This window comes from Sinocyclocheilus rhinocerous, unplaced genomic scaffold (assembly GCF_001515625.1).
Source record: "Sinocyclocheilus rhinocerous isolate Xijiao unplaced genomic scaffold, SAMN03320098_v1.1 scaffold1066, whole genome shotgun sequence".
Classification (NCBI taxonomy): Eukaryota; Metazoa; Chordata; class Actinopteri; order Cypriniformes; family Cyprinidae; genus Sinocyclocheilus; species Sinocyclocheilus rhinocerous.
Window position 1 is genome coordinate 365,968 of NW_015629516.1, and position 11,856 is coordinate 377,823.

General features: G+C 35.2%; 2 protein-coding genes across 7 annotated transcripts in view; both read right to left on the reverse strand.

The window, feature by feature from the left end:
• Positions 1 to 1,504: 1,504 nt before the first annotated feature.
• LOC107739064 (cytochrome P450 26A1-like) lies at positions 1,505 to 4,244 on the reverse strand. The gene is made up of 7 exons (XM_016551041.1): positions 3,918 to 4,244; positions 3,552 to 3,776; positions 2,931 to 3,212; positions 2,694 to 2,849; positions 2,457 to 2,591; positions 2,212 to 2,364; positions 1,505 to 2,099 (listed from the first exon to the last, which is right to left on the reverse strand). The coding sequence occupies exons 1-7, from the start codon at positions 4,104 to 4,106 to the stop codon at positions 1,761 to 1,763; spliced, it is 1,479 nt and encodes a 492-aa protein (XP_016406527.1). The 5' UTR covers positions 4,107 to 4,244; the 3' UTR covers positions 1,505 to 1,760.
• Positions 4,245 to 9,746: 5,502 nt separating this feature from the next.
• LOC107739054 (exocyst complex component 6) overlaps positions 9,747 to 11,856 on the reverse strand; it is a 63,803-nt gene continuing 61,693 nt past the window's right edge. For all 6 annotated transcript variants that reach the window (XM_016551029.1, XM_016551025.1, XM_016551028.1 and 3 more), the window contains one exon: positions 9,747 to 11,254. In XM_016551029.1, coding sequence (XP_016406515.1) covers positions 11,122 to 11,254 — 133 coding nt within the window. In that variant the 3' untranslated portion in view covers positions 9,747 to 11,121. The remainder of the gene's footprint in view (positions 11,255 to 11,856) is intronic.

The window sequence follows — 11,856 nt, forward strand, 5'->3', positions numbered from 1 at the left end:
AAAATTAAATAAAATTAAATAAAATTAAATTAAATTAAAACAGAGACATAACCTTCCCACAGTAACACTTGTATGACTCAATGATTTCTGTTTAACTAACGTGTAAAGAAGAATTTGAAGTTGTTTTTTTATATTTCTAAACTTATAGAAAAAAATGTTAAGGCAATAACATAAGTGTTTCAAGAGATAACCCTGTAAAGCCTGAAATATTTTTTAATGGAACAGTCTATTGAACCTTTAGACAACATATATATATTTTTAAATCATATGCAAAAAAAAAAAAAAAAGTTGTTGATTATCATATTTGATACACCAGGCTTTTATGGCTCATATGATTTACTCAGAATATGGAGCTCACACTCGAAAACACCTTTTATTCAGAGACCCTAACTGAGCATAAATATGCAATTTTGTGCAGTTGCTGATATTTATATGGCCAAAAATTTTGGTAAATTGTAATGATGAAATGACATCTTTATAATAGCATAGCGGATTACTTTCATAAAATGCATATAAATATCAGTTGTCACTCTATATCTCCCAATAATCTCAGTAAGATGATATTTAAATGTTTGGTTTTATGATCAAAGCTCTTATTGTGTAGTTTTGAAACCATATAAAGCAATGCAGTACAATGATGATTGAGAGATGGACAAATAAACGTTCCTCAAAAGCCTGATGTATCATATTTAATACTCACATTTTAACATGATTTTTTTCTAAAACTAATGTAATCAATTAAACCTAAGCTGCTTCAGTCCAGTAAATGCTCATTTTGAAATATTACTAATAAAATAATAGTTCTTATGTTAACTTTATAAAAATCAGTAAAGGTTTCATAGCAAAAAGATGTAGAAGCTGGACATTTTTGCAGTTTTACTTACTAAGACAACAGAAAGCATGTATTAGATTGTGTACAACAGGATTTTTTTGCAAAAGTTTTAGTCACGTTGATAATTTAGAGGCATTAGAAATGTGCATATCAAACATTATACGGTAGACTTTATAGGGTTACGTACAATTACAAGCAGGGTGTGTTATTATCGTCTTGGAACTCATGATTTATCTAAACGTTGTTCCACATCCATCTACTTCTAGACACAGAGAGTCGTTTGGATGTTCAATCTAACTGCCAATGATTATTTCCTGTGATGAAGTTCTCTGCAAACAGATCGACTCAAAACCATCATCCTTATCTGCACCCACATTTGGTCCGTTTCTTTAATGTCAGGGCTCCAGGTACTTTGCATTTCATTATGCTTTAGTTGCTAAAGAGATCTCAATGTTGCGGTTTGCCTGGAAGACCTTTTCAGATAACATACTGATACCATTTTTTTACCATGAGAAAGGATCAGGGCATTGTCCAGAATGTTCAATCTTAATTTGCATTTACATGTGCTTTGCATGTGAATCACATGCGATTATTAGCATCAACTTATTGCCAGTAATGAAAAACATCTGTTGAAATTTAAAAGAACTTGTTTTATTAAATAAAACCCATACAATAAAGAGCAAGTTAAATAAGTTGCATACAGTACAAAAGCTATGTATATAACACAACTACATTATAAATATACATCACAGACACTTTGTAGAATTACAGTGATCCATGAAAAAGTAGTGCCCTCGTTTTTGCTTTCTTGTATAGACTTATATACACATCTTTCATATAAACAAAATATAAAATCCAATACATCACAGCTCATCTAAAAAAAAAACAACAACAACAACATATGTACAAAGCTCATGTTAGTTCAGGATTAATTTCTGACATAACTACTGAACTTGGTAGGCAGATTGTCCACTGGGTAAACGGTTGGGCCGGTTTTCATTGTCGGGGGTCCATTCAAAAGAATCCAGTTGCATTGCTGTGTTAGCTCAACTAAAAAGATCTTTAGTAACACTTTGGCAAATTCTTTGCCCACACACATCCTGGAACCGCCTCCGAAGGGGATGTAGTTAAACCTGGAGCCGTCCTCCAAGCTTTTGCTCATGAACCTCTCTGGCTGGAACTCATCTTTGTTAGGAAACACCTCAGCAACATCATGTGTGTCACAAATGCTGTAGATGACGTTCCATCCTTTAGGTATCTGGTAACCCTGAAAGGGAAATTTGGTGTTATTTAAGAATGATTTTGTGTGAAACACACCATGGGAGAACGTGTAGAAGCAGTCTATAATATTAATGATCAAGCCTTAAAGTTCAACTTACATTCAGTTCAAAGGTTTTGAGTGCCACTCTGAAGCCTCCGGGTACAGGAGGGTTGATTCGGAGAGTTTCTTTAATCACACATCCAGTGTACTTCAGTTGTTCCAACAGCTCCATACTTAAGGTCTTTGCAGGTGAATAGATGCCCATTTCAACCTGTGAATACAAATTTGCACATTAGCCCACACATTGGTTTAGATGTGCCACGGAATTGAGAAGAACTCAAAGTGAAATGCTTTGGATCATACCTTCTCCTGAATCTCCTCTCTAACTTTCTGCACCACTTCTGAATTCAGACTCAAGAACATCACCAGTGAGGTTGCGGTGCTGGCGGTGGTCTCGTGACCTCCAAACAGAAGCTCAGTAGCTGCTTCTTTCATTGCCTGAGGGGAAAACAAACACTTTATTAATGATGTTCGCTGACTGGATGTCACTTACTTTTGGGAATAAAACAATATCCGTGAAGTCTAATGAGAAGTAGTTACCTGCAAACTGAAGGGCTCTTCACGTCTCCTGCTGTTCTCGATCAACAGCTGAAGAGCATCTTTGTGTTTTTGCTCATTTTCATTGTCATCATCTTGAATTTTCTTCCTGATGTTCTCCTCGATTTTGGAATGAATGAAATTGCGTGCTCTCAGACCCTGCCATACAAATTACAGGTTGTTAAGTTTAATTCACATACCGAAAATGCATCTTCAGATTGCCATTCTACAATAACTTACCCTGTACAAGCCACTGAAGGGAACATCAATAGGCAGCGAGAACAAGTTTTTGATCATTTCCTCAAAAGCTTCCACCAGTTCCTGCTCATCCATCTTGATTTGCTCAGGCTCGAAACCAAGCAGGATCCTCATGGCTATACGAAACATGAGTCGTTTCATCTCTGGGTAAACCAGCACACATGTATCTCTTTGCAGCCAGTCTTGTATGGCACTCTTCACCTCCTCCTGGATAACTGGGATGTAGTGCTCAAGAGCATCTCTTGAGAATGCTCTCATAATGGCCTAAACAAAACATAAAAAAAAAAAATAAAACCAGTGCATCTATTTAAACATGTGTTCATTTCAATGCAAAGTTTGACAATGAGGTTTACAGTTAAGATTTAACACTGTAAAATGAGAAGATACTTCTAGGCTAACTTTTGAAGATGCCTCAGATATTCTATTGTTTAATCAAGGAACATCTCAAGTGCCTCAAAACCTTTGGTGTGGTACGGCTGTACAGGAGGAACCACTGACATACTTCAAAGGTCTTGCATAATTTCCTCAGTTATTTTGTAAATTACTTCCAGTATTAATGTAATTTGATATACAAAACACAAAAGTACTGATTAGCATCCTTACCTTTTTCTTGTTTTTGTGTGGAGTGCCATGAACATTGGAGAGCGTGTCAGAGCCCAGTATAGTTCTCACTGATGCTGGCCACTGAACAGAAACCAGCTTGTGTTCGCCCAACAGAATTTGCCTCACGTTATCAGCTCCCATCACCCTGACAGTCGGGTTACCAAAGAGGTGCGTTTTGTAGATGCATCCGTATTTCTGGCGTTTCATCCGGAGGAACTTCCTTCTCTGTGTGGAAGGACAACGCGTTATTGGCACAAAGATGTATCCGATATTAACACAACAAAACATTAGTGAGCATCGCATTTAGCTACCAACTAAGTAAATTCAGCTGAACTTGTGCAAATGGCAATGAAAGCGCACGCGTACCTGCAGGATCAGCTGGAGCGTTTCTCCAATGAAGGGTAAGCCCATGGTCCCTGGCGGCAGTGGACTTCCACAGTTCGGATCGACCCGGCGAATCAATAACATCTCCCACAACTTAACCGCGGCGAGAAAGAGCAAAACGGGCAGCACGATAATGCAGAGAAAGGTGACTATGAGCGTGTACAGCCCCATGCTGAAGCGCGCAAAGACCGCAAAAGAGCTTCTGGAGAGGAGACGCGTCTTTACGCGCAGACTGAGAGCGTCCTCGCTTGTGCGCCCTTATATATCCATTGCGCGCAGGTCTCCTCCTGTTACCTTCCTCAGATAAATTAGTTCACACAAAGTTCATCTTTAATTGTGGTGTCATCTCGCCCCGCCCACAGGGCAGAAGCTGCTCCAAACTCTGAACCATTTGTTATAGGCGCATTTTAATACCACCTCCTGTAGAAGGCAGACAATCCTGAGATTTCACTTTGAAAAGGTGTTAATTCCCCGGGCACAAAAGGAAGCATCCGAGGCTCTTTTGTTACCAATATTCCCGTCGTTTACACTCATTACTCTGGGCTTGTGTGGCATCAGAAATGCCGTAGAGGATTTAATTGAGGAGCTTAAACTGTGAAGCTCTACTTTTACATTTTAAATCCCTTAAATGTTCCTCTTTTTGTCCTTCTTTGGCGTGGGGGTCCTTAAAAGGTCATTACACAGGTTTAGAATGCTTGTCTACAAATGTACAGTTTATATATATATATATATATATATATATATGTGTGTGTGTGTGTGTGTGTGTGTGTGTGAGCATATGGAAATTAAATTAAAATTTAAGATTATTTCTTTACTATTAAGTAATATTTTACCTTACATTGTGTTCTCTGTAGATTGTGTGTTTCTATTAATATAGACCTGTACAGATTATTTGCTATAAAAAATACATAAATACAGTGTTGATTTGGGTCATTATCAGGATCTGATTACAATATCAATATACATTACAATAGTGGAAATCTGTGAACACTGTGCAATATGTCTGTGTATATCACATATTTTAAGTTGTAGAGGTCAGTGACTGAAATAAGTTCTGACAGTTCTATGTGTTGTCAGGATCTGATCTCATATTAGACTTTAACCCGGAACTGTGCCATAGCTGTTATGCCCTGTTTTCATGTGGAGCAGTGTGTGCAGTAATATCATAAATATGATTATTGTATCGCTGTGGGTTCAAACTCGGGTCAGCTTAAAAAGTGACGGAGCTGAGCAAGGTTACCGGTACATGAAGAGCAAACACCCACAGTCTGAATTACTGTTTTTACGACAGCCATAACATGGAAAAAACAAGCTGGGAAGTCAGTCAGTTAAAGAGACAGGATGGCTCCAAATTTTTCCCTCTCTTCATTCTTTGATGTGTGTCTGCCCTGCATTTCACCTTTCCTTAGAATTAAACAGGCTCTTTCTCTAATGCAACTTTTTATTTACAGTTTTAATTCATCTTAATTTTAGTTTCGGTTTTCATAATTTTGTTATGTGCTTTTTGTCAATTATTTGTTTATATATATATATATATATATATAGGGAGAGAGAGAGAGAGAGAGAGAGAGAAAAGACTGCAGTTGGTTGCATAATGCCATGTACATGTCCATGGATCCAAAAACGTGATGATTTAGCTGGGCTGGGAATACTGTGGGATTCAAATTACTAGTCCTGACAATAAAACTGAACAATGAACTGAATTGAATAACATTTCAGTCTAAATATTCACGTTCACTTTGCACTGATTATTATTTTAACCACAAAATTGAGCTAAATCACGCAGTAAGGGTTTTCATTACTAAAACTACTCCAAAGGGAGTTGCCCAAACGCAATGCATCCATGCAGTTCGCTATTTATTTCTCACTTCCATGTTTATTTAGAGATTTTGGAGAGTAATATTCTGAGTCATCATCACTGACCATACATGGCACGTATGAGCTGTAATACCCAGCGCTGAGTTTTTGTGTTGGTCTCAGTGCTGGTTCCCGGGCGCTGGTGACCCGCTGGTGACCCTGCAGCGCGGACCCTGACATCTCTGTGAACTCTGGGCGCAAAGCTCGCCAAGTTCACTGTCCATCAAATAACGAGATACGCAGCCTGAGCAGCAGTAATTATCCACACTGCCATCTATTCTGCGCTGTCCATCACAAAAATCAAATCAAGGGCATTATTAAAGCCACTTACAGTAATGTCCTAAACTGGGTCAAGAGATAAACAGCCTTTCACTGGTGTGCGAGAGAGAGTTTTAATTGGAGCCTTGGATGTAGATCGTCGCTTTTATCAAAGTTTCATCCTCATCCCAGAATTCTGCCTATGTTTAGATATACAAGGAAAAAGCTGCTTTAAAATAGTCGTGAAAGGTAGTCTGCGAGCTTTATAATGACTTCAAGAAGGGTTCGACTTTTTAAATGAATTTGTCAGGACGCAATATGCGGAGAAGTTTCGCGCAACCCAAATTGTCTTTTGTTGGGCACAGTTAAACGACAACCATTTGAGAGATGTTTAAAAACACTTTTTGTGATAAACATGTAAATGTAAATGTTTAATAAAGGGAACAATTACGCAGTTTACAGGTACAGAAGCGCTCGAACAGCGTTGTTGTCGTTACCTCCTCAGGCGAACGTGACTCGTCCGCAAGCCTCTATTTGATGCGCCCTTACTTGTAATCTAACTTTTAATGTTTGAAAATGTTCATATAATTATACGGAAAAAAGGACTTGAGGACACAAGCCTTAATTAGGGGCGTCAGATCCCCCCATCCCCTCATAATTCGCACCCATGATGAAAAGAAATCGTTTTCGATTACCATGTTTAAAAATGTCTTTGGGGAAATTACATTATATACCCTGTGATCATATAAAATTATTCATTGCCAGCTATTTCAGAATATATACAGGTGATATAAACCGCGCATCTTTCCCTTGGAAGACGTGTAGGCTACGCAGCCTATAGCTACTGGTTGATGTTGTTGTTGTTGTTTACTCGCATAAAATGACTCACATTAGTGACACGTGGCACAGCTATAGGTAGTGAATTTGTCTTTGATTTATGAGTTTACATGACATATAGACCCGCGAACGCAGTTTGAACCGTGAGCACCGCAGGAGGGGGTCATGAGAGCACAGCCAAACAGTTCACTAAAGGGTCAGACTGAAGACTGACTTTAAGCTATATAACCTCCAGCCTCTAGAGCCTCGTTCTGCCTTTTATTTGCATTTAAAAATACTGCTGCTATTAAAGGCTCTTTCATTGACAAACTAAACAAAACGATTAGACAATGGAATATATAAAATGTTCCTAACTGTGTCACTAATGGGTGAAAAGAGCTTATATGGTAATTCCTGTTCTGCAGTAGCTTTTAGACTCTGCTTCTTAAAAAAAAGGTATATCGTATATTTACATTTACATTTAGTCATTTAGCAGATGCTTTTATCCAAAGCGACTTACAAATGAGTACAAAAGAAGCAATCAAATGTCGTTTCTTGAAGATGGCTAAGGACTCAGCTTCTAGGATTGAGTTGGGCAGGTCATTCCACCAGGAGGGAACAGTTAATGAGGTATATAGGGGTATATAGCATGTTGTTAGAAATATGCCATTTATTTAATGTTCATTTTGGCATTTTTTTAACCATTTGTAATCAAAATTTAGGCATGACTTCTTTAAAGTTACTTATGCTTTTATTTACTTTATATTCACTTATATGTATTTATATTTATCTTCTGAAGGTAGCTACATTCTGAAGCTGAAATTTGTCACAAGCTCTTGATGACATTCCCCAATCAAAAAAAAAATTGTCATTAAGAAACTGGTAAATAAAAGACTAACAGAAGCCTGAAGAATGTATGGACACAGGTAAAAACTAAAACATTTTTAAAAAAATTAAAACTATTCCTAACAAAATAACAAAACATGTTTTGTTGAAAGAATAGAGTTAAGAGATTTTTTTTAATAAATGGAGAAAGTTTTTAATTTTTTGACATTAGTGGAAGCTAGATTTATAAGAAGGCAGTCCTGTTGAACAATTATATTTAGGCACTAGTTTCAAACATAACTGTATTGCCTCAAATACTTACAAATTCCAAATGCAAAAAAATTCAACCATCATATACTTAGCATGTTAATAATATGTTAATTTATATTTATTGATTTGATCATTTAAGATAGAAAAAAAGGAGTAGCCAATGTAACAATAAAGCTGCATTTTATTTGAATATTACAATAATTTGTCAGAATTATTCATATAGAGTATTCAAGTGTAATATGTTTCTAAGTGCACTCTGGTTAAAAAAAAAAGTCAAACCGGAAGACCAGCTTGAAAGTACGAATAATGAATCTTATCTGCAAGGGATGTGAATGAGAAATGATGTGAAAATGACCATGGAGTCCATTGGCAGAGTGAACAACAGTATACTGTTTGCATCTTTGGGATTTTCTTGGTAGCCAGTTTCCATTCTGAGCAGGTGAATTTTATATTTGTTTGCGAGTTTTCATGATGATTTTGGACACTCCTTATTTAATCTCTAAATGGGAAACCTTTCAGTGGTCAGTTTTTCTTAGTGTGAAGAACATTTTAAAAATCTAAACCTTTTTTTTCACAATAAAGAAATGGAATGGAAAGTTTCCATGGATGTTAAAGGTTCTTCATGGAACCACAGATGCCAATAAAGAAACTTTAGTTTTAAGAGTGAATGTAGCTCTCCAAAGTTGTGTGACTGAAAGCCTTTGCCCAAATCTGTTAGATCAGGATTGGTTCAGAATAAGAATCTTGTTATGATTAAGAATTTTTTTAAATTGGTGTAATGTCTCACTTTGCGTTTCTTCTTGTGAAGGTCCCCCAAGGAGTTGACCACTGAGTTTGGCCCTTTATTTCATCTCAAGTTGTCCTTCAAAAAAGCACTTTATTAGGTGAAAAAAAAACTTGCAAAGTAGATACCAAAACATATTTTTACTAGATTTTTTAAACTTTTCTTTCTTTAATATATTGTATTTTTTAAGCAATCTTTAACTGTCTGTTATCAATGGTCTGCTTCAATCTTTTGTAACTTTCTTATTTGTTGGTCATGATGTAAACGGCGATAAGTAGCAAAAACAAAGGATGAAGGAAGGGGAAAAAATATTACTTTTATTGCAAGTTTCATATCACAAATCTGCTGGTTTCGATTAAAAAAATCTATACCTATAGGACACAGAAATTATTATTATTTTATTTTTTGTAAAGGGTGCCGTGTGTTACTGTATCCGGAAAAAGAGAAGATAGCTGCTTGTGAAGGATGAGATTTCTGCCATGAACGTTTATTCCTTAGATTTGACAAAAACGCAATAAACAGAACAATGACTGGTTAGCCCAAGATCTTTGGTACTTCTTGTTATAAATATTGGAGGTGTTTATGGTCCACATTCAGTGATGACGTACTGAATGTTTTCCGATATATCCTCCCATTATCCTCCCATAGAGAACGTCCCAACTGGAATACATGGGAATTGAAGTTTAGAAATATCATCAAGCCATCATCTGTTCAAAACGAAGTATGACTTTAAATGCACTAAAACAACAATTAAATGTACAATTAAAACAATTACACTGAATATCTAACAATTAACATTAATATTAAAAATAATGTATACCCAACAATAGAATAAGATAATACACCAGAAAGAAATTTAGCATGGCTGGGTATCTTAATTTTATTTTATTGAAAAAATAAATTTCATTTAAAAAAATGACAATCTGAAGTCTGATCTGTATATACAGTGGTAAAGATATTAGAAGCAAAAAAAAACAATGAATCAAATGTATTTTTGTGGTGATATTTTATTAAAGCACACAAATAAAAATGGGTGGACCTTGAAAACAACTTGGGTTTGTGTAACTCCAGATTTTTTAATATTATGATTCTGTTTGCCTCATTGAAATGTTGAATATCTGGGTGACACCTTACAGTAACTTTCATTATTAATATTAACAAACATTCCATAATGCTTAACAAATCATTAGTTAATGTGCATTCAAATACTTGTAATGTCTTGAAACCTTGATTCATCTGTTTTGATATCTGAATGAAAAGAACTACTGATTTGTTAAGCAAGTCTTTAAGTTATGAGTGTTATTTTAAAGTGAAACCAATATTAGTGTTGTTACAGCCATCAACAGAAAACTGAAATATGGAAACAGATGACAAATGTTTTATCTTTACATTCCATTTTTTCCCTCTTTTTAATAAAATATTATGGTATATACAGTGGTACTTTAAATACATAAGCATACAGTTGCTTGTTAAAAGGCAAACTTAAATAATTTTCAGTGCAATAAGCCTGGTCAAAATAAATTTGAAGAAACAAAATAAAACCATGTGGATAAAGAAATGAATCTGGAATTTTGCAATGCAACTTTGCACCGAATCTGTAGCTGGACCAATTATTGCTTATTTATTTTCACCTAAAAATTAGATTCTAAAGCATCTGAACCCAAAGCTTTCATTTCACCCTGAGAAAATACAAATTCTATATTATTCTGTGGTGCATTTGTACATCGTTCAGTGAAATGCAGCCGACAATTTGAGATTCTTTTCAATAAAGAAGTGCTTTTTGTGCACATACGTTGGAACAAAGTCTGCCAACGTAAAAGAAAAAATGACGCATTCTCATGCAAATGTTTATCATTTATAAGTTACCTAATTTGAGTCAACTTCAACTCGAGGCAGACCGATGGGAAGCATGATTCCATAGCAGTGTTAAATATATTTAAAATGATTTACAGTAAAAATTTCATCCATGTTACACTAGGGAGAATTTCCTACAGGTTGCAATATGACCATCAGCATCACCAGTCACATACACACCTCCAGAGCTCAAGTGTAGTGTTAAGAGTCATTGCACTTTCACAACGTACAAAACATAATTCTCAACCTTTAAAAATACATTACAAAAAATTACTGCATAACTTCATCTGTTCACTTTTTCTTTTTTACTCTTCACGTTTGCCATATATTTACATTATTAACCTACAGTGGTGAATATTTTGGCAGAAGACATGGAGGATGCAGTCAAAATATACCACAGTACTTTAAGAGTAGTTACCTTACAGCAAGTTATTGGATTTTGAAAAAAAAGGGGCCAAAGCAAAAAGCATAACGGTCGTTTGTAAGTTACATTTTCAAACCCAGCCCAGTGTTTGGACGACTCTAGGAATGCTGGGACATTCCATTCACCAGACTTCTCAGCTGCTTCACCACCGTCTCAATCAATTTCTGCTTGTCGCGGTCGTTCTTCCTGAACTGGGAGAAGATGTTGTTCTTTTTACTTGTGTCTTTCATCCTGGAAAAGCAAAATGAGGACATAACATTACAGTCAAATAAATGTATGGCAGACAGTATCACAGTCCAGAAAACAGCTATTATTATTGTTTTAGGCGTAAAGTCATTAAAACTACAAAATAATACAATTATTTACTGACCAAACATATTACACAAATCTTAATTGTTTTATACACACTTTGTACAGACTGCAGCTCTGCTGTAAACCAGTGTTATTTTAGAAACATTTAAATACTAATAACGTTTTTCGTTTTCATTTTCATTTGTTTTAGCAATTTTGTTCTGTTTAATCATTTTTATTCGTTTTTTTATGTCTATATAAAACCAGTGTTATTTTAGAATCATTTAAATACTAATAATGTTTTTGTTTATATTTTGTATTTTGTTTTTCGTTTTAGCAATTTTGTTGTGTTTAATCGTTTTTATTAGTTTTTTATTTCTATATAGTTTCTATCAAGTTTTAGATATTTTTGTATTTCAACTTTAAATGAAAAACAGAAATGCTGCTTTGTATGCATTACCTGAATGAATGTTTAACTAATATTTTTACATACATACATATATATATATATATATATATATATATATATATGTATATAAAAA

Coding starts and splice junctions, on each gene's coding strand:
- LOC107739064 (XM_016551041.1), bottom strand. CDS start 4,106: ATGGGGCTGTACACGCTCATAGTCACCTTTCTCTGCATTATCGTGCTG. Junction 2,850..2,930: donor CCTTCAGTGGCTTGTACAGG/GTAAGTTATTGT, acceptor TTTGTATGGCAG/GGTCTGAGAGCACGCAATTT. Junction 2,365..2,456: donor GAGAGGAGATTCAGGAGAAG/GTATGATCCAAA, acceptor TTGTATTCACAG/GTTGAAATGGGCATCTATTC.